Source organism: Ptychodera flava, chromosome 1 (assembly GCF_041260155.1).
Source record: "Ptychodera flava strain L36383 chromosome 1, AS_Pfla_20210202, whole genome shotgun sequence".
NCBI lineage: Eukaryota > Metazoa > Hemichordata > Enteropneusta > Ptychoderidae > Ptychodera > Ptychodera flava.
Window position 1 is genome coordinate 9437857 of NC_091928.1, and position 19984 is coordinate 9457840.

The window sequence follows — 19984 nt, forward strand, 5'->3', positions numbered from 1 at the left end:
TGAATATCAAATCTTTTCACACTCATGCAATTAACTACAGCAGTACTAGAAGGTATTGCAATGATGCAGTATTTTTATGACACATAGACAACATATTAAAAGTTAACCTAAAACCTCAAATACACAATTTTAAGTAGACGCGTTCAGATAATTGTCAAAGACTCCTACTGAAAAATACATTAACGTATCCAGACTTATGCTGAAACATAAAGACAGACTGACAACAGCTAGGAAGACAGAGATATGGCCAGGTGACCATCCGTGAAGGCACTGGATTAGAATGATGTCAAACTCATTGGAAGAAGTCAATGCGCAGACAAAAATAATTACATGCGCTTGCATTTAACATTATCTTATCTATTAAATCCCTAATTGATAGGAATTCTATGGAAGAGCTTTACCGTTGGGATGACGATGACTGTGAATTACAGAAGATGTACATTTGTGAGACCACCAGTAAGTTTTATTAACAAACAATGTCGCCACCAAAACAAATGTTATGTATCAAATTTTAACACCACCTGCAAATAGAATGGTACGTCCCACAGATATAAATGAGAGTGTTCCTAAGAACCCTTTCACTTGTGTCTGGACATTGCGGGATGCATAAAACTTAAGTAACAGATATTATTACTTTGTACTTGAAGTATATATATATATATATATATATATATATATATATATATATATATATATATATATATATATATATATATATATATATATATATATATATATATATATATATATATATATATATATATATATATATATATATATATATATATATATATATATATATATATATATATATATATATATATATAAGGTATCTTTGGTAAGGTATCTTTACCGGAAAGGATGCAGCTAAAGAGTAGTTGGTCACAACTTTACAACAGTAATATGCTTTTCATGTGCCCTAGGTACTTTATGGATTTCTGTACAGTCGGAGTGATTTTAGTATTTGTACGTCTAGGTATGGTACGACAATCGTCAAATCATTTAGGCTTCGAATCGCTCATGTTAGCTTTGTACAGTTTCTTGTGCAGAAATCTCACAAAGATCTCCATTACTTCTCCAGACAGGACCGAGTGTGCCGTACGTCAACAGAACATTCAGTGTGAGCGAATTTGCAAACACAGAACGGGATCATTGATCTGCGACTGTGGTAGTGATCGACCCGTCTCAGACATCAAATGTGCAGGTAGGGAAACTGCCGTTTGCAAGATGTCTATGTCTGCGAACTATATTTTGTATTTCTGATATTTGAATGTATTAACATAAATTTCTTTAACTTTCAATGAATGCTGATGTCGACCATCTGTCCCTTGTTTGTTAATCATTTTGTTTATATTTTTATGTTTTTTCACTGTTGTGGAATCATGTTTTTGTTCAAAGACAATGTATTTCCATGTTATGAGCCTCTATTTGAAACAAAAATCACTGTCTTATATTGATGGAGACCAGAACAATCTCCGGGAAATGTCCTTCAGGTTAGAAAAGAGATTAAACATGAATACAAACACGGAAGAATTCGGCAAGAGATAGCTGGGTTTGTTGAGGCTGAAACTCGCCACCTTTATGTCAGGAGGAAATATGAATGGATATACGTCAGGTCATTACAAGTAACTTGTTGAAGTTGCCCGTCAGTAGGGTACGCTTTTGCTGTAAACCTGCTACAACTGACCTGACTTTAGGTTAGTCCTCGTCGAGAACGTTACCCTGAAAACAAGAGCCATTTACGTATGGATAATAACGGAATTCCAAAGCGTTTGGTCGCTGAGTCTATCCACATAGTTTTAAATATTCACTGGTTAGTAGTGCAACCTTCCTCTGAAAAAAGCATTTTCAGTGCAATACAAATTCGTACATTCATTTCTGTGAGGATAATAACGTTTTTGAAGAATACGCAAGAGACATTTTACTTCTCATCATTCACAAGAAACGGTTACATTTATGTACAGTTTGATAAAACTTTAAATTTAACTTGATAACAAATATGTTTTCAGAAATAATGAATTGCATAGAAGAAGGCAGTGTGGACAGTAGCTGTGACAGGATATGTGTAACTGAGGCAGGCAACGATAGATGCTATTGCAACTCAGAGTCAGAAGATGAGGGATGCATAGGTAAGTTGAGAAATGCACGTCCCTTCACAGAGCAAACTTTGAATCATCAGTCCGTATTTCTTAAGGTAGTATGCGCCTAGAAAGTGAAAGTCTTTAACGTTTGCTCAAACTTTCCTAAATGAAACTTTCAACCACACTCTTACCAAATCAAGAATAAAAATCAAAGGTTACCGTGCTAAGTTTGGTACTGGAAAAACAAGCGACCTCAGCATTTACCGATATTAAAAATACAGAATGGCTGCCATCCCTGTGTTAACTCTATTGGAAAACTAAAAATTTCCATTTTATGAAAACCAAGACCGTAAGAATTTTTCTTACTCCATAAGTTTTAAAATGGGCCCCAAGAGTCCAAATAGCTGTTCCCAAGGCGTATTCTACCTGAAACCATTACCTTACAGGAATGACTCAGAACCGGTACTGTAAATCGACGCCTAATATGTAAACATAGATGATAAAGTCATGTATAACAACAAGTAAAATTAATACTACTGCGAATATATTTACTGACTTAAATAGCAGAATAGTAGAAACTATTTCGTCGAAATGCAATATACTATATCACTTTGATTCTATTCCAAAAATTCCTGCCGAACTACCAACCCTTTTTTTGAAACCGTGTTATCGGAACAGCACACTTTATTTTTTTGGCCTTAGCAGTTTAGCGAACGAAAAACAGGAAAGCATGACACATTGCAAGTTAAATAAGTGAACGCAGCTGCACACATCGGCTATAAAATTAGGTTTGGAGTCATGTGGTTTAACGTTTCATGGCATTGGTCTGATTGTGTAATTGTTTAGTGACTATTTAAGTCAGTAAATTCGTGCTGTGCACTGTGTTGTGTGTCGGCTTTTTGGTATTAGAAATTAGCCAAGTCGGTTATATCTGAGACACTGTGATTCTTTTGACGCTTTCGTTTTTGAACCCTGAGTAGTTCCTTTATCAGTCACTTGAGAGTCTATGCTTTGATAAACCTCAAAAAAGGAAAAATGTTTCCACCAAAGAGATTCACGATCTATGCTATCGCTTTCACTGTGTAATATGGTATTCGACAGACAATAAACATTTGAGGTGTCCATGCCAACTAGTTCGTCATAATGACCTTCGACATGCCTTTTCCTGGGTGTATATGGTACTTACATTAGCGGGAATCAGCTGCAGTCAGTGATATATGTAGAAACTATTATACATTTCTAGAAATATCTACACGATTGTCTATCACTCAGGCCTATCACCATTCCATAAAAGGCCAATTCGCTGTACCTTTTTGCATTTATTTCAATAATACGGTTTGACATGAAGTACAGCTTATGTAAAAGTTCCTACGTAAGTGTGACCGTAAAACATTTTTCAACATTTGCGATCAATACACAATTTAGATTTTGACAACTAAATAATTTCGAGTTGCAAATCAAATATGGCCGCCTCATACACAAACGTTCTAAGCGCCTGAATTCAATCGACCAAATCCACCAACAAAGATTGAAATATCGACACTTTTATGGACATCACAGCTTAATAACCGAAATCGTAAAACATCTACCTGAATATTGGGTGACATATTTTAGTAAGTAAACGGAGGATTTAAACAATAATATCTATTTCTCCTATTGTTACCAGTATATTCGTCAAAGTGTGGCTTCAATGAAATTTTGGATCTCAATCCTTTGGACATCGGTTTGATAACATTTAAACCATCGGGTACTCTTCGCTGTGAATGGGATGTAAATGTTCCAAAAGGTATGTATCAAGATATCATATTGAAGAGAGCTCAACAATGCTATGCATTCGCATATTAATCATAGGCCTCCTCGACATCATCCGGTGGAATCGGACAGTTACTGCCAAGGTGTGTCAGAAAGGTTTAGTCTGTGGATTGTTATACAAAAATAAAACTAGACTTACATACATACATACATACATACATACATACATACATACATACATACATACATACATACATACATACATACATACATACATACATACATACATACATACATACATACATACATACATACATACATACATACATACATACATACATACATACATACATACATACATACATACATACATACATACATACATACATACATACATACATACATACATACATACATACATACATACATACATACATACATACCTATACATATCTACCTTCTTACTTACCTACCTATGTACCTACCCACATACACACATCATATAGCGATACAAACACACTACTGCTTTGATATCTGCGATATTTTCACCGATTTTGCTATTAAGACAATAGCATCTATCGTTCACTTTTTCACTATTGATTAAGCAGAGTGTATATGCAGTATTAGCGAAAATTGCGAAATTAAATCCTGGTAAGTAATACATTTACAGTGTTCGCGTAATTAAATCATTCATCTCTTCCTTCCATTTCGTATTGAATATTTGGATGATTATTTGTATGTTTGAATGTTTAATTACAGGCAAAGTTCTAGACATTATTGTTCAGTATAACAACGTCGTAGGTGACTGTGACCAACCACGCTGTGCAGTTGATTACTTAGAGATATATGATACGAAACATGATACACATGACAAACTAGCTAACGTATGTGGAGATATTACTGAACCACCAGAGGTGAGTTTGCTAACTAAATATCGTAACTTTTAAATGGTTTTGAATATTTGAATTTACATACATACCCCATGCCTATAAGATACATACCTTTAAGGTCATAGTCGAATCTTTCTAGCAATGTCGCTCTAGTAGATCTTCCGAAACTAGACGGAAAGTAGTTAAAATCTTGCGCGTAAAATCATAGGAAAATTAGGACATGCGCAGCTGATGACCTCCGCCCTTACATATTGTTTGATTCAAACATGAGTTTTTCTGACCTGTATTTGAATTCCGAATACGTGTTCAGAGATATCCGACGATCCAATTGCTTTGTAATTTCCACCTATGCCACACACGAATTAACTCACTCTGTGATTTTATAATTTCAACCACTTAATATTTTATTTCAGATTCTTTACACCAGTGGTTCTTCTTTACATGCCCACGTGACCAAGGATATGTTATACCTGCAGAATTTGTTCCAACTAGTAATATTACCAAGAGGTATAGACTTTCTTTCCTGTTTTTCATTGCATATGTTTTCTTAAGATCGATCACAGCCACCCGATGAGTGTAGGCGGCCCTGCAGCCTATACGAAACAAATTTGTAGTGGAAATGTAATTTTTTAGATTATCCTGATCAACTCAGTTGTGTGTATATATATATATATATATATATATATATATATATATATATATATATATATATATATATATATATATATATATATATATATATATATATATATATATACATACGTAATGACATTTGGCATTAATCTTTGGTGAATATTGTTCATTCATAATGTTAATCATAACACTGCTTTTAATGAAGTTGCAAACTTTTGGCAACAGTTTCAATTTACAGACAACTCAATGTACTAGTGTTCTGAAACACGTGAGCATTGTCATTTCATTTCTGGTATTACACTGTGTGCAGACGATAACATCTGAGCTGGTTGAACTCCTCTTTATGCCAATCATAATTCTTCTGATGATGTAGTGAGGGTTACGGCACTTCGCAGTGATATTTGGGGAAATGCTTGCATGATGGTGAGAGTCGAGTCCGGCATATCTCCCTCGAAGTATACGCAAAAATGAAGGTTGTCCCGCCATATGTCAATCTGGTAGTGTGTCAAGAGTAGAAATCGCATCATATGACAAAGTATGCATTCCCATCAGCCTTATCCCTCTGAGTGTTGCAATTTTCCACCAAAATTTTAGCGCAACATTTTACTGTGTATGTTGTCAATTTTTCAGTATTTTTAAGACAATTTGGACCAAATCACACGTTTTCAGGGCAAAATTGTTTGTCGAAAGTATGGCAAAAAGTCTGAAAAACATTGACTGGGGTATATTCTATGACAGCGATAAAATTGACTTGGCGCTCAAAGGGTTAATTGAATTTGCCTTCTTGTAATTCAACGAGGATGCATTACTAAAAGTAAAGTTAACTCATTCATATTGTTCTTTGATACTAGATATTTTGCAGTGCCCGGACTCGATTGGACGCACTCATACTGGCCACGGTTATTTCATAGAACGGCATGTCCCCTAGTTATCATCGATAAAACATTGAAATTACCGTGCGGTGGAAAGATCAGGCAATGGCGTTTGAATATTCCATTGAAAGATGGAACATCAGTCACCGTACATCCGGGAATTTACCGTCGGGAAAGCAGTGATGAGTTTACCCTTATTGGACAAAATGATATCACTCTAGAAAATACAACATCTGGTGAAATAGTCATTGACGTTCCGCAGGAGGATATGCTTACATTTCAACCTGGAGACTTTATAGGTAAGCTTCATTGTACTTCATGAAACTGTCTTTTGGCCAGAGGGAAAACATTTTTCCTCGGGGGTTGGGGGGGGGGCAAAGTACAAAAGCAGCGAGTGATTATTTATACTTTCTTACGAACCAACAAAGTCTTCCACTTTTGAGGGGCATACCACCTACCTTAATAACTACTGCATCCCTGTTTTTAAGAGCATCAATATTTACTCCCTCAGATTGTAAATTTCTCAACATAGCAATAATTTCCAACAATCCTATAATTTTTTCTTATTTTTTAACCTATTATTTTGTCACTTTACTTTGATGTCGATCCTCATTCATCATCAAATGGACCGAGAATCGAATCCAAGACAGCGTTTACACAAAGGATAAAATTGCAAGGGCAACGAAGCTGATACAATCATTTCGGTTGCGATAAATTCACTCCGTTGGAAGTGAAAAGCAACTGAAGTTCCAGAAAAAGAATTACACATTTCCTATTTTTAATATCGCCCGTATAGATGTAATGTTTGTTCTTAAAAGAATCATACCCTTTGGTCGATTTCACCCACAATTTTTCTGATATACAATTTTTTGCAAAAATAGTCGCTTGATAAATATTTATCAGATAAACGACAACATTTATATAATTTCTATTGTGTGGTGTGCTGTGGTGTACCAGCATTTCGTATAAATGTAGTATAAGCCAAACACGCATTGGGTTATCGAGGGTATAACGACAGAATATTTGCCTACATATTCCCTACAGGCTTGTATTCTGAATCTTCATTCTACCTACTGGGCACGAAGGATGGCTGTTACACGAACTGTACCCAGTGTTCGATGAACAATATCGTCGACGCGGTGACATATAAAGAACTAGCCGTCGGTGACAGATTTACAGTTCGTGATGTTGAAGGCGTGGTTCGACTGCCCGTAGAAGTTAAGCTCAAACCATGTAAGTTTAACAACATATCAAAAATCTGCTATGTGGGAACTCGTCAACGATTACACGTTACCAATTAGCCCCGTCGCAATGTATTGTTAATGGGAATACAGAGAAAGTTATACATCTTAGGGAGCGTTCAGTTATTATGGCCGGGGTGGGCCGGCAAAATCCAGGGGCTCACCTAAAATTTGAAAACTGCAAAGGGGGGGGGTCATGTATTTTTCACACAACTCAGAGGGGGTTCACTTAATAATCATAAGTATCCGTCCCGTCAAAAAGCAGTTTCAGTATTCAGAAATATTCTGGGAGATAAAAGGATTCGTTGCATGATTTCATTCTCTGAAGTTATTCAACTGTAAATCTGAACAAAAGTATAATTATCTGTCACATGAACATCTTGACTTGACAACTCTGGGGCTTGTCTTATTGTAAATTAAGCTCACTGTACTGAGGGCAATGAACAATTCCTATTACTTACATATTAGAGATATAGTAAGTTTTGCTAGGAAAATTATTTAACACTTACCTGTACTGAGACTACTAGTACCATGAAAAGTTTAATAATACTTTTAGGTGAAATTCCAATATCATAATTGTTGTCCACATCGGAACTTTTAAATGGCCTATTTAAATCAACTACATTTTATCAATTATCAACACCTATAAAAGCACAAATTAATTTAGTTTAGCATTGTAAAAAAATTATTCTTAGTTTTCTCATAGACTCCAATGTATAATGAATCAACCTTTCGGTGAAATTCCAAAATCCAATTTGCACACATATCAACCCTTAACCATCCAAGGCTAACTGGGTGCTTTAAAATGAATTATCAAATGTCTATAAATACACAGATTATGATAGTTTTGTATTGGAAAAAATATGCATATTTTCCTCATAGACTCCGATGTACAGCTAATCTACATTTTTGTATAATTCCAAAAATCCAATTTCTGGCGAACACATCCATTTGTTACTACCCTAATCTAATCAAGTACATTAATATCAATAATCGAGAGAACATAAATACACAGGTTTACCTATTTTTGTATTGGAAAAAAATTATTCATACTTTCCTCAGAGACTCCCATATACAGTGGATGAACATTTTTAGTGAAATTCCATAATCAGATTTCTTGTACACATAATATGCACCTTTAACCATCATATTCTAATCAAGTACAATTATGATAATTATTGGACGTCTGTATATGTACAAGTATACTAAGTTTTTCATTGGAAAAAAAATTCACAATTTTATCATTGACTCCCATGTATAGTGGATGAACATTTTTGGTGAAATTCTAAGGTCAAACTTTTTGTGTACATGCCAGTTGTAGTAACCCTATTTCATTTAAGTACATTTATGTAAATTATCAAATATCTATAAATGCATAGATATAGTGAGCAGCATTGAACAATATAATTGAGAGTCACAACTTTAATAATATTCTAAAAGCTCATACTTCTTTTGTTACCTAAGCTTACCATCAACAAAGCATGAAAGCTTAAAGAAAAGTACAGTACACCACATGTATCGTTAGGTCATAAGAAATACATTACGTTGTTCCGTCCAAATAAAAGATAAAACGGAGAAAAAATATCACTTGGAACGTCCGAAAATGTAAGCTTGAATTTTGTTGATAAAGTTGCATCAAAAAGAGCCTTTGATACGTTTTCTTCAGATTGCGACACGAAAGAATGTTCGGGCTGTGGATCTCCTAGTATTCTAACGGACGCCACTGGATCCATATTCAGTACCAACTTCCTGACGGGAGATGAGCAATACTACCCCGAGAGTTACTGCGTGTGGACCATTATTGCACCAGTCGGTCGATATATCCACCTGAACTTTCACTCCTTTGACGTGCCCGGACAGCAGTACGGCGACCAGATACGCTGCATTAGTTACCTGGCCCTGTACAATGGCTCAGAAGTGAACGATGATCAACGGCTTGGTCAATTTTGTGGATCTCAGATACCACTTCTTTCATCTACCTCCAACGAGTTGACTGTTGTGTTTTCAACGGATAGAGCGGGTGATGGAAGAGGGTTCAATGCAACCTACTACACGACAGGTAAGGAATCTTTTCTTTACGTCAGCAGATAGTACAAAACGATTCAGTGTTCTCAAGGACACTAAATCTTTTGGCTGACTACCTCAATGGCTACTTGTTACCAGCGAGTGAAACAAACGCAAAACGGGAGGATACGTTTAATGCCAACTCGCAAACACTGAAGTTACTCCTACTAGTTGAAAAAAAATAATTTCCCGTGGTACCGGATGCAGCATGTTTTCTTGTACGACAGTGGCAGTGTTGCAAATTGTGACTGTCAAATGTGTGGATGCAGTGTAGTCTCCCTGCAAACATTGACATTCTAACAAGGAGGAAAAGATGATTCGCCGCGACCTACAATATTTGCTAGATTATCGAGGGCGCTAGTTATGATTTGTTCAAGATAGCATAATTCTGAATGTCTATGCTCGGTGCATTTCTTTTGCAATGTCAGAGCTTAAAACATTTTCTATGTTGATGAAACTATGTATGCTCAATTTTGCGCGTTTTCTTTCTTGTAGATGCTTACATCTGAATAAAGAAAAATGCCCATCTTGTTTACGTTAGTCAAAATATTTAATTTGCCCTTACTAAATTTTATACATTTATCAGTATGTTAACATGTATGTTGTCCATTCGAAATTTACTGTTGGTTCGGTCAGAGTTATCGACCCTGTACGAGAAAGGTAAACTAAATCACGAAAGGCCGTGATGTTGACTGTTCCTCGACACTTTGGCTGCATTCACTCCTTCTGTCATAGAGTCTTACATATACATATGTTTCATCATTTCAGGCTGTATGCTGTCAGAGTGTGGACACGACATATATCTCAATTCAGAGTGTGGATACATAAATTCTCTTGGCTATCCCAATCCGTACCCTCCTGAGTCAAAATGTAGTTGGAATATCCGGGTGGTCGACGGTGACGTCATTCACTTGGAATACCTGGATTTCAATGTCGGTGACTCGGATACCACCTGTACCAGTGATTTTATACGAGTGTCCGAGGCCAACAGATCCGGTACAGCCTGCGGATATTACAACCCTGGATATTTTATATCGGCAACTTCACAAGTGCACATAGAATTTCAAGGGGGACAAACTGGAGCAGGGGGTTATACAGGCTTTATGGCCAAGTACTCAGCTGCTCCTTATCAGCTACAAATCCCTAAAGATAGCCAGGAGGATCAACGTAAGTGGTGATTTTAAACGTGCCATTATCGTATGGGACAAAGTTCAGCATGGACGCGCAATCTCTCTCTCTCTCTCTCTCTCTCTCTCTCTCTCTCTCTCTCTCTCTCTCTCTCTCTCCTCTCTCCTCTCTCTCTCTCTCTCTCTCTCTCTCTCTCTCTCTCAAACTTTAAAACCAATCTCTATCACAACTACTAAAAAGCCGTGGCCACTCGTAAATGCAAACCTACATACTATAATTAGCACAACTTTTATCAAAATGAACATTGTTTTTTATCTTAACCTTTGTGTCAGTCTAACGAGAGAATCAAGTTTCGAAAAAGAAGTAGTGTAAGTTAAGTTGTAATTTCTCACTGATGTCACAGAGTACTGTCATCAACCTGTTTGTCTCATTATTTCGTTACAGCTCCATTAGTTGCAAGTTTTTGACTTGTTTTTCCATTACTTTTCCTCTGTTTGTAAATTACAAAATCCTAGTTCTACTCCAATAATTATGTCGAAATGCCTATTGATCAACATGTAAATACACCCTCCGTATGTGTAATCCCTGAATAATAGTTGATGACTGTCATAAAGTGACAGACTACGATTCATTTCAAGATAGAATTCACCTTTCGGAAAGATAATCGGACTCTCGATATTTTCACAACAGTTTTATTTTTCTGATCTACCGTTTGCGTGAGCTCGTTTCTTAAGCTTTGTGAGTGAATAACGTTTTGAACGTCTTATATCTGAGAAAATCGAAAATTTAGGGGTTTTTGGTAAAGTTATCAAGGGATGGCAGCCATTTTGAATTTCAAATATCAGTAGATTCAAGGCAGTTTGTTTATCTGGTGCTAACAGTTGCATCCTGCATATATTGCTGATTTTGAAAGAATGGTTGAGGAAGGTTTGAGCAAAAGTTTGTCTTTCACTTTTGTGGCCCATACTACCTAAATATGATATTGCACACTGTACACAAATTGCTCTGTTCCATGGCTCATACTTTATGTCATAGTCTCCACATATGTCAGTTTGTCCTCTGTATCAAGATTGGTGGAAAACCTTTGGTTGTATTTTAGACTACGAGTGTGAAAACGGTTGGACTCAGTTTGGAAAAGACTGCTACAGGTTCAGTCGGGAGGAGATTGGACTGACATGGAACCAAGCCGAAGTTAAATGTCGCCAAGTTGGCGCCAATCTGGTCAGCATTCTGAACCACGAAGAGTCGAACTTTATTGTCTATTCACTGTCAAGGGTTTGGTTACATGGCGACAGCAAAACTTACATAGGTAAGAATTAAGCGATTATTGAGTTTGAAGGCATATATAAGATCTTTTAATCCATAGATTATTTTCAGTAATTCTGACACCGTGAAATTCCTTTCTGTCATTAGGTACACTATCAAAGGATAGGTTCAAGATATAGGTTAAAATTTTGCAAATAGAGAATTGGTAGAATTCTTGAGTGGCCAACTTATGCACCAGTCAGTCACTATTCTCAAGACAGATCTTTACGCAACCATTTTCAGAAAAGTATTGTATCAACTTATGTGCAGAAGGCAGATCAAAATATGAAAATTATGCGATGTGTTTCTAACCACTGAATGATACACCTTATTTTAGGTAGTATGCGCCTTGGAGACAGATATTAAGACCCTCAAACTTGTTGGGGCTCATTTTGAAATTCACGGAGTTACAACTAAACGGCACCTTAGTACATTTTGCGCTATTTTTGTTTGTTTTCTAAACCTCGATTTCGTATGCTGGAAGCATTATATTCTTGAGTGTATTTCTGATTATTTTATTGGCTGTTTAGGTTTGTCAGACGTAGTCCAAAGTGGCAAATATCGATGGACAGATGGAAATCCAATGAGTTATTCCGACTGGTATGTACATTTGCAGTACCTTACTATCTTCAATTGATAATCAGACCTTGTCCCAGTTCTTAACTCCAAGTTGGAGGACCCGCCTCTCCCCAACGCTGCGTAGCCCACGGCCGGCTTCGGCGGGGCCCAGCGCGTATCTCCCGTCGAGCCTCTGACAATTGCCGTGGTCCCTGGTTCCCATTGTCTCGAGTAGAGTGCATGAAACACTGGACCTGATAAAAAATCATAATTAATAATTTAGAGGCAGTAATTTCAAAATGCTTCAAAGTGAAATGGACTAATTTAACAAAGGTTCTTTGACTCTATAATTCGTCTCATATTTCTGCAGATTTTATGCTACTAAAAATTAAAAGATAAAATGCGGTTCAGAGACAGATATTCGGACTCTCAAACTTTAACAACACTATTTTGGCCTACCGCTTATACGGGCTCATGTTGAAACTCATTGAGTAAACACAATTTCTATTGGCATAGCTATGTTAAAATCAGGAATTTTATTTTCCATCATAGACATAACACAGGCATGAGGCCATTTCCAATGTCGAATATCGTTAACGGCAGCAATAACCACCAACGCAAAAACTAGAAACTACAACACGTAATTTTGTAAGAGGACTACAAATTTAGTGAAACTGTCCTGAAAGTCATCACAAGCGATTCTGTTATTAGGAGCATTTATCAATCATCCCGTAGAAAATATTTGTGGTATTAAATTGTTTTGTTTGTTTGATAGGGCAAAGGCCAGATATGATGACGATTACAACCAACCGGATGGCGCTAGATTTGAAGCGTGTTCTGTCATTGATATGGCTGATTTCCATCGCACCGATCAGTGGCATGATGTTCCGTGTGTTTTAAATACAGTTAAACAGTTTATTTGTAAGAAACCCGCCGCTTTTTCCGAAGAACCAGAAGGTGACTCGTATGTCGGTGTATCTAACTACGGCAAGTATTATTTTGCTACTTTTGATAACCGTGGTTTTCGTGTAATAATTGTATGCATGTAAAATGTTTCAAACATAAAAAGGTCACTTGATGTGCCTACATTTATCCAATCGCAATTTTGAATTATCATTTTCCGTTTGCTTATGTGCATATCCGCAACTTCCAACCATGATAGTAACTTTTTGCAATGCATCCAAAAAGTAATTCATTTCGTTGTCAGAAATTGAAGATTTCTTAGCAAAACAATGCAAGAATTTTTTAATGATATACGACTCTTAAATGAACGACAGATTACCAGAATATTTTATAATACGGGTGTCATACAAAACTCTGTTACTTGACATTAATGGCAGGACTACAATCAAAGGAATGACAAAACCCATCGTCGATACACCATATGAATGTAAATACATGTACGTATATGTTCATTAAATGTTTGTGAATTTTCCACAGCTTGTAAAGATTCTTCTTGGGGAAGACACGAAAACGTTTGTTTCAAACCAGAACAAAGAAACAGAGCAGAGGAACAGTGCTCAAATCTCGACACTGATTTTAAGGAAATAAACCGACAAGAACTACAGACTATATCCTACTATCTCAGCCACGCCTGGTCTATAAACGTAACTGGGTATATACTGCTTGTGAAAGATATTGCGGTAAACGATGATGTCATCGAACTGATCGGAGGTGACTGTGCAACCGCCGCAGACAACAAGACTGGATGTTACATCGGTGTCAACAAAGATAAGCAAATCGCTGACGTCGACAATTTCAGAGCATGTCTGGGCATGGATGCATCTGATTGGACAGTTGGATTAATGGATTGTGACGAGGAAATTGCTTTAGAGATGTGTATAACACAGGCATCAGGTAACCGTTGTTTTCTTAATTCCATTTACGTACTAGGTATTTGTAAATACGGCAGATCGTGTGAAAAACTCGTTTAAGCTGTTTTTCATTGAAATCGCATCGTTTGTAAATGAAATACGAGAAACTAACGTTTTTTCATCGTTACAACATTTTCCTTTATAAAATGTGTTTATATTTTCCTCAGGTGTTATCATGTAATGTCTTTTAACAGAGCACATTGGTTTAACATTCAATGCCTGTGTTGGTCGCTACTATCTTGATTTAACTCCGCAGTAACTTGTACTTATTTGCAGTGACGACACACACGTGCGGCGTCGAAGCGTTTGAATGTGCAGGCAATGAGTGCATTCATCCTGTTTATGTATGCGATGGAAATACAGATTGTATTGATGGCTCTGATGAGATAGGATGCAGTAAGTGAAGATAGACCTCCTCTACTTGAGTTGATAAAACGTGTGAAATATGCAAGAAGTGAGAAGAGACTAAAGAATCACCATCTTAAACCTTTAGTTAATTTTGTAAAATTTTTCTTTGGGCTGATTTTTTCTCATTACTTTGAAATTGGTGGCGCTTTATCACGTGCTACTTGAATACTGACAATGCACAATTGTGTAGTTGATGGCAATTTGTATTTGTTCTGCAGATATGGCGGTAGCTTGCCCAACGAATACCTTCCGATGTGAAAATGGAAAGTGTGTGTCGATGACGTTTTACTGTGATTTCATCGATCATTGTGGCGACGACAGCGATGAAGAAGCTTGTGGTAATGTTTCGTAGTTTTCTCTAAGTGTGTGTTCTGTTACAAATGATGACAATCGAAAAAAATATTAATATCTATTTGTCATCATAATGACAGCTCGTACACGATTTCATGGCGTTTGTAAACTGTATACTGCCACAACATCTAAAACTAGTGGCATTTCTTGATCCTCTTCTAAACCTCAGGAATTGTTAAAGAAAATTGTCCAAAAGAATCGTAGTCATGTAGCGCTTAGATAAATTCCATATAACTCGTGTATTCCCTGTTCCATTGAGACGATATTAGTGGGGTTCTACGAGGTCGACGGGCAATGCAATGCAATTCATGATTAAACTACATATATTTTTTTCCAGTGTATCCAAACTGCACAGTGGATCAGTTCAAATGTGACAACAACCAATGTGTGCATAAGTCAAAGCATTGCGATCTTATGGAGGACTGTTACGATGGATCTGATGAAAAGTATTGCGGTAATGTCATACCATACGATTGTTAACATTGAACTTGAATGAAAATTACACATGGATAATTAATACGCGTCCAAAAAAATTGTAGTCACGTTACTCGTGCATTCCCGTTCCATTGAGACGCCGTTAGTGGGGTTCTACGAAGTCGACGGGCAATGCAATGCAATTTATGATTAAACTAAGTATTGAACGTAAGGATGTAACCATGCGCTTGTGTATTTACGTCTTGCTGGCACATTTTCCAAATATTAACTTACATTAATTGGACAGTCGAAACATTTAAAGGAAAACTCATACAGACTGATATTATGCGGAGATACTAACAGTTTCTCTGATTACCAAAAAAAGAAACTGTAAGGTAGACAGATATTTAGGCTCTCAAAATTATATTCTTCGTGTTTTGTCTACTATACTTGTGGGGCTCATTTTGAAGTTCATGAGTCACAGAAGTAATAACCAGCATATTTTTATGAGAATCGGAAATGTTATTTTCCCGAAAGAGTTAATACTTTGGCGTCTGTTTTGAAATTCGAGTAGCTAGAAATGTTTGGTATCTAGCCTCATAAGTGCCGAATTTTGCACAATGAACCCTGGTTGTTTTCTTTGATTTCGAAAAGGAATGTTTTAAAGTTCTACATTTAAAGTTTGTACAAAGGTTTAAGTCTTTCGATTTCGAGGCGCGTTTGGCCTTAATAAACCCACTTTTGCGAGATGACTCAGATACCTTATGTTTACTATTCAACCTTTACAGATGTGTGTAAGGGATTCCTATGTTACTACGTTGACTGTATACCCGAACATGCGCAGTGCGACGGAGAGTTAGATTGCGCAGGCAACGAACGGGAGGACGAAACGGATTGTGACTACGGTGGTACTTTTTCTAGCTCATCGGAAGAAGTCGACATGCCAATTGAGAGTTGTAGTGTTGAAGAATTCAGATGCCTTAATGGTCCATGCGTGGACCGCAAGTGGATGTGTATCTACGATTTTGATCAGTTTGGCTATCAAAGGGGATGTCGTGACGTCACCCATCTCAGGAATTGTGGTACGCTTTCAAAGACCCAAAATATTCACTGATTACTTTAGTAACTCATTATTTATTTATTTATTTATTTATTTTTATTTATTTATTTATTTATTTATTTATTTATTTATTTATTTATTTATTTATTTATTTATTTATTTATTTATTTATTTATTAGCTTTGTTTGTTTGTTTTACGGTTGGGTCACTCATCAGATTATATTAGAAGGGCATTAAAAGCTCTGTAAGCTTTTCCTTTTGATTTATCTTTCATAATTTGTTGTCTTTGTGTTGTTTCATGTACAACAATTATATCCAAATGTATCCTGTTTTCAATATTTCAGCACAGCCTGTACGCGCGTAACACTCAACATTATCGACTGATTGTAGTCCCGGCTAGAATTTCTTTGCCAAGTGTTACATTTCATATTGTTCATAAAGTATTAAGTTCATATTTTTCACAGAGTATTAATTTCAAGGACGACACTTTGCATTCGAACGTAATTCAAAGATAATAATAACATGGGCAAAATTTATTAAAATTTTATTAAAATATGCAGCTATAGCCCTGCATAACTGTCTTTTTCACGAAAGAAGAACACATGATTTGAAGCAAAACGATCGCATAGAAAAATACATTGCGTATCATTCTTTACCATTGATTTTCAGAACTTTTTAATTGTCCTAAGAACATGTTTAAGTGTCCTGATGCCTACTGTATACCGCTTCATAGGCGATGTGACGGTGTTTTTGACTGTCCACGTGGCTCTGATGAAGAGGACTGCGGTAAGTGATATAAAGTTGAAGTGGAAACCACGAAATCGTTTGCATTGGGTCGTTAGGGAGACAAAAATGCCACAATTTTTTTAACCCTTTGAGTGCTGTAATTTTTCCCACCAAAATTTTAGTGCATCATTTTAACAATGTTTATGCATTTTTCTGTATATTTGTTTTATTATTTTGGATCAAACAGACGTCACATTTCATTAGCTACATGTTTTAATCAAAATTTAGCAAAAATCTGAAAAAAATTGACTGGGGTACATTTTATAAATGTGACAAAAGCTGTCTTAGGCGCTCAAGGGTTAATGCAATCGCGATCTTAGACGCTCAAAGAGTTAATGCAATCGCGACAACTTTTCAGTATGATGTCATTCGTTTATCTCCTGAGATTCCTTATCTTCCCTGTGAGACGTGTATCAGCAGTTGATTTACTGTTTCATTCCCCGGAGAGATTATAATTCTTGCAATCTTTGTTGGAGCGTACATTTAACTTTCTGGTTTAAGTTTTTTACTTCTTCTTTCTTCTTCTTCAACCTTTTACTGATAATTAATATATGATGAACCTATTGAATATCAAATGGTCCCATTGTCATAATTTTTGCACCCTTATATTAATTTCTATCTATGAAAATAGACGAATTGTTCCGAGAGATGAGCTGCAACAAAGTAAGTTATTTCACGACAAAAAAGAATGGAAATTAATAAACAAACGTAAGACATCATCCAATTCTGTCATTTAAACCATTGTAACCTTTTCAAAATATACATTCGCACAAGCCTTGACGAGTTTGTTTTCCCTTATGAACGCAGGACTTTACCAGTGCCCAGGACATTATCGTTGTCATGGAGAGCATAACTGTATACCGGTATCTCAAAAATGTGATGGCGTCAAACGTGTCGGCACGGAGATGATGAGCTGCTATGTGGTAAGGGAGCGTAAACTTTATCCTATCGAAGGGAAAGGGCCGGAGTAGCTAGGCCAGAGAGGCCTAGTAGTCGTAGCAACTGAGAGCAGCGTACAGGCTCATTTTCCCAATCGGAGGAGATTCCTGTACACTACAATGTCACAAAATGTTTCAATTTTCCATTAAAAATGTGACATTTCCCTTTACTTTCAGGTCTAATCTGCCCATCGGATTGTGCTTGTCATGGATCTGCCATTGATTGCGCTTACCTATCGATGAGTTCCTTTCCATTGTTTAATGGTCAGGACATCAAGAAACTGTGAGTCTCTATACCCTTGCACCGTTCTTCTAGGCAACATTAATCAAGTTATTGTTACGTCATTAATTATCTTAACCACTTTGTCGATGGATCAATTTTGACTCGTTATTTTAATGAAATAATCAGCCCAACTCAATTTTTTGTAAAATCAATAGCGCAAGAGGGAGGTAATTTTGTACATACTATACCAACAACTGTGCTCATGCCGTGTTACAACGAACGAATCTGATCTTTAAGAAAAGTTTCATCATTAAATTATCATACATTCAGATGTACTGTCTTTTGCCACCAGGAATATGACCGAAATGACGTTGATGTTACGCAAGTCGATTTCCGCTATTTTCAATTACTGGGAGAACTGTAAGTAGTGAATAGTCTACTTATTACATTTCTCTTTCATCCCCTCATGTTTTCAGATCACCATAATTTCGAATCACCTTGCTTTCAAATTTCTGTTTTGGAATAACCTTTTCTTTCAAATCATCATGTTCAAGTTTTCAAATCACCATATAAACCGAATTCACCATATCACCATTTTTTCAAATCACCGTGTTTTCAAATCAACTGGTTTTCGAATCACCATATAAATTGAATTCACCATATCACCATGTTTTCAATCCGCCGTGTCTTCGAATCATCAGGTTTTCAAATCACTTGTTTTCAAATAACCATATTTTGATGTAGCCAAGTTGTCAAATCACCAGGATTTCAAATCATTATATTTTCAAGTTACCATGTGTTAAAGTCACCATGTTTTCAAATGACATGTTTTCAAGTCACAATTTGAATTATTATTTCTTGTTTAATCTACTGCATGTGAATTACTCCAGCCAAAGCCTGACATGCACCAATTTGCCCTGAAACCGAAGTGATGACCTTTTGACTAGAGCAAGGTATAACGAGAAAGTAGGATGTAATGATTTATGTGTAATATACAATTTGTGTCTTTCAAAACTTTTTTTCAGAGATCTTTCAAATAATTCAATAATTGAGATACGCCCAAGACAGTTTGAATTCCTGAAAAACCTGTACTTGTTGTAAGTATGGCCATTTATAGGTAACAGAGCATTTGCATTTCTGAAAAGCCTACACTAGCTACATGAGTATTTATTAAGTGACAGAAGTGGTAACTTTTTAGGACATTTTCATCACTTTTTAGCTTTGTCAAATAGGTGCATGCTCTCATTGCTTTCCCTAAAATATGTTGAAGTAAATAGTATTAGCATGACAAACCTGTTTCATTGTGTACAGTTTGCTCTGTTATTGTCAACACATAAATTTCAGTCCCTACTTTACAGACACACAGACTGTGTTAAAAAGTTGGATCCACTTTATATATATATATG

The 19984-nt window shown here is 36.2% G+C and overlaps 2 protein-coding genes across 2 annotated transcripts; both read left to right on the forward strand.

The window, feature by feature from the left end:
- The first annotated feature begins 384 nt into the window (after positions 1-384).
- On the forward strand, positions 385-6333 carry LOC139129594 (uncharacterized). Its single transcript, XM_070695257.1, has 7 exons — positions 385-456; positions 1082-1204; positions 2010-2129; positions 3748-3867; positions 4593-4747; positions 5137-5230; positions 6208-6333. The coding sequence occupies exons 1-7, from the start codon at positions 387-389 to the stop codon at positions 6282-6284; spliced, it is 759 nt and encodes a 252-aa protein (XP_070551358.1). The 5' UTR covers positions 385-386; the 3' UTR covers positions 6285-6333.
- On the forward strand, positions 6285-18388 carry LOC139142782 (uncharacterized). The gene is made up of 14 exons (XM_070712924.1): positions 6285-6527; positions 7273-7461; positions 9136-9528; positions 10302-10700; positions 11761-11970; positions 12497-12566; positions 13300-13511; positions 13965-14381; positions 14675-14794; positions 15025-15144; positions 15495-15611; positions 16360-16653; positions 17301-17417; positions 18225-18388. The coding sequence occupies exons 1-14, from the start codon at positions 6497-6499 to the stop codon at positions 18386-18388; spliced, it is 2853 nt and encodes a 950-aa protein (XP_070569025.1). The 5' UTR covers positions 6285-6496.
- The last annotated feature ends 1596 nt before the right edge of the window (positions 18389-19984 follow it).

Excerpts from the sequence above, each read along its gene's own strand:
- LOC139142782 (XM_070712924.1), top strand. The coding sequence starts at position 6,497 with ATGCTTACATTTCAACCTGGAGACTTTATAG. Across the intron at positions 7,462-9,135 it reads AGAAGTTAAGCTCAAACCAT|ATTGCGACACGAAAGAATGT; the intron begins GTAAGTTTAACA and ends CGTTTTCTTCAG. Across the intron at positions 16,654-17,300 it reads CACCCATCTCAGGAATTGTG|AACTTTTTAATTGTCCTAAG; the intron begins GTACGCTTTCAA and ends ATTGATTTTCAG.
- LOC139129594 (XM_070695257.1), top strand. The coding sequence starts at position 387 with ATGGAAGAGCTTTACCGTTGGGATGACGATGACTGTGAATTACAGAAG. Across the intron at positions 1,205-2,009 it reads CTCAGACATCAAATGTGCAG|AAATAATGAATTGCATAGAA; the intron begins GTAGGGAAACTG and ends ATATGTTTTCAG. Across the intron at positions 5,231-6,207 it reads ACTAGTAATATTACCAAGAG|ATATTTTGCAGTGCCCGGAC; the intron begins GTATAGACTTTC and ends CTTTGATACTAG.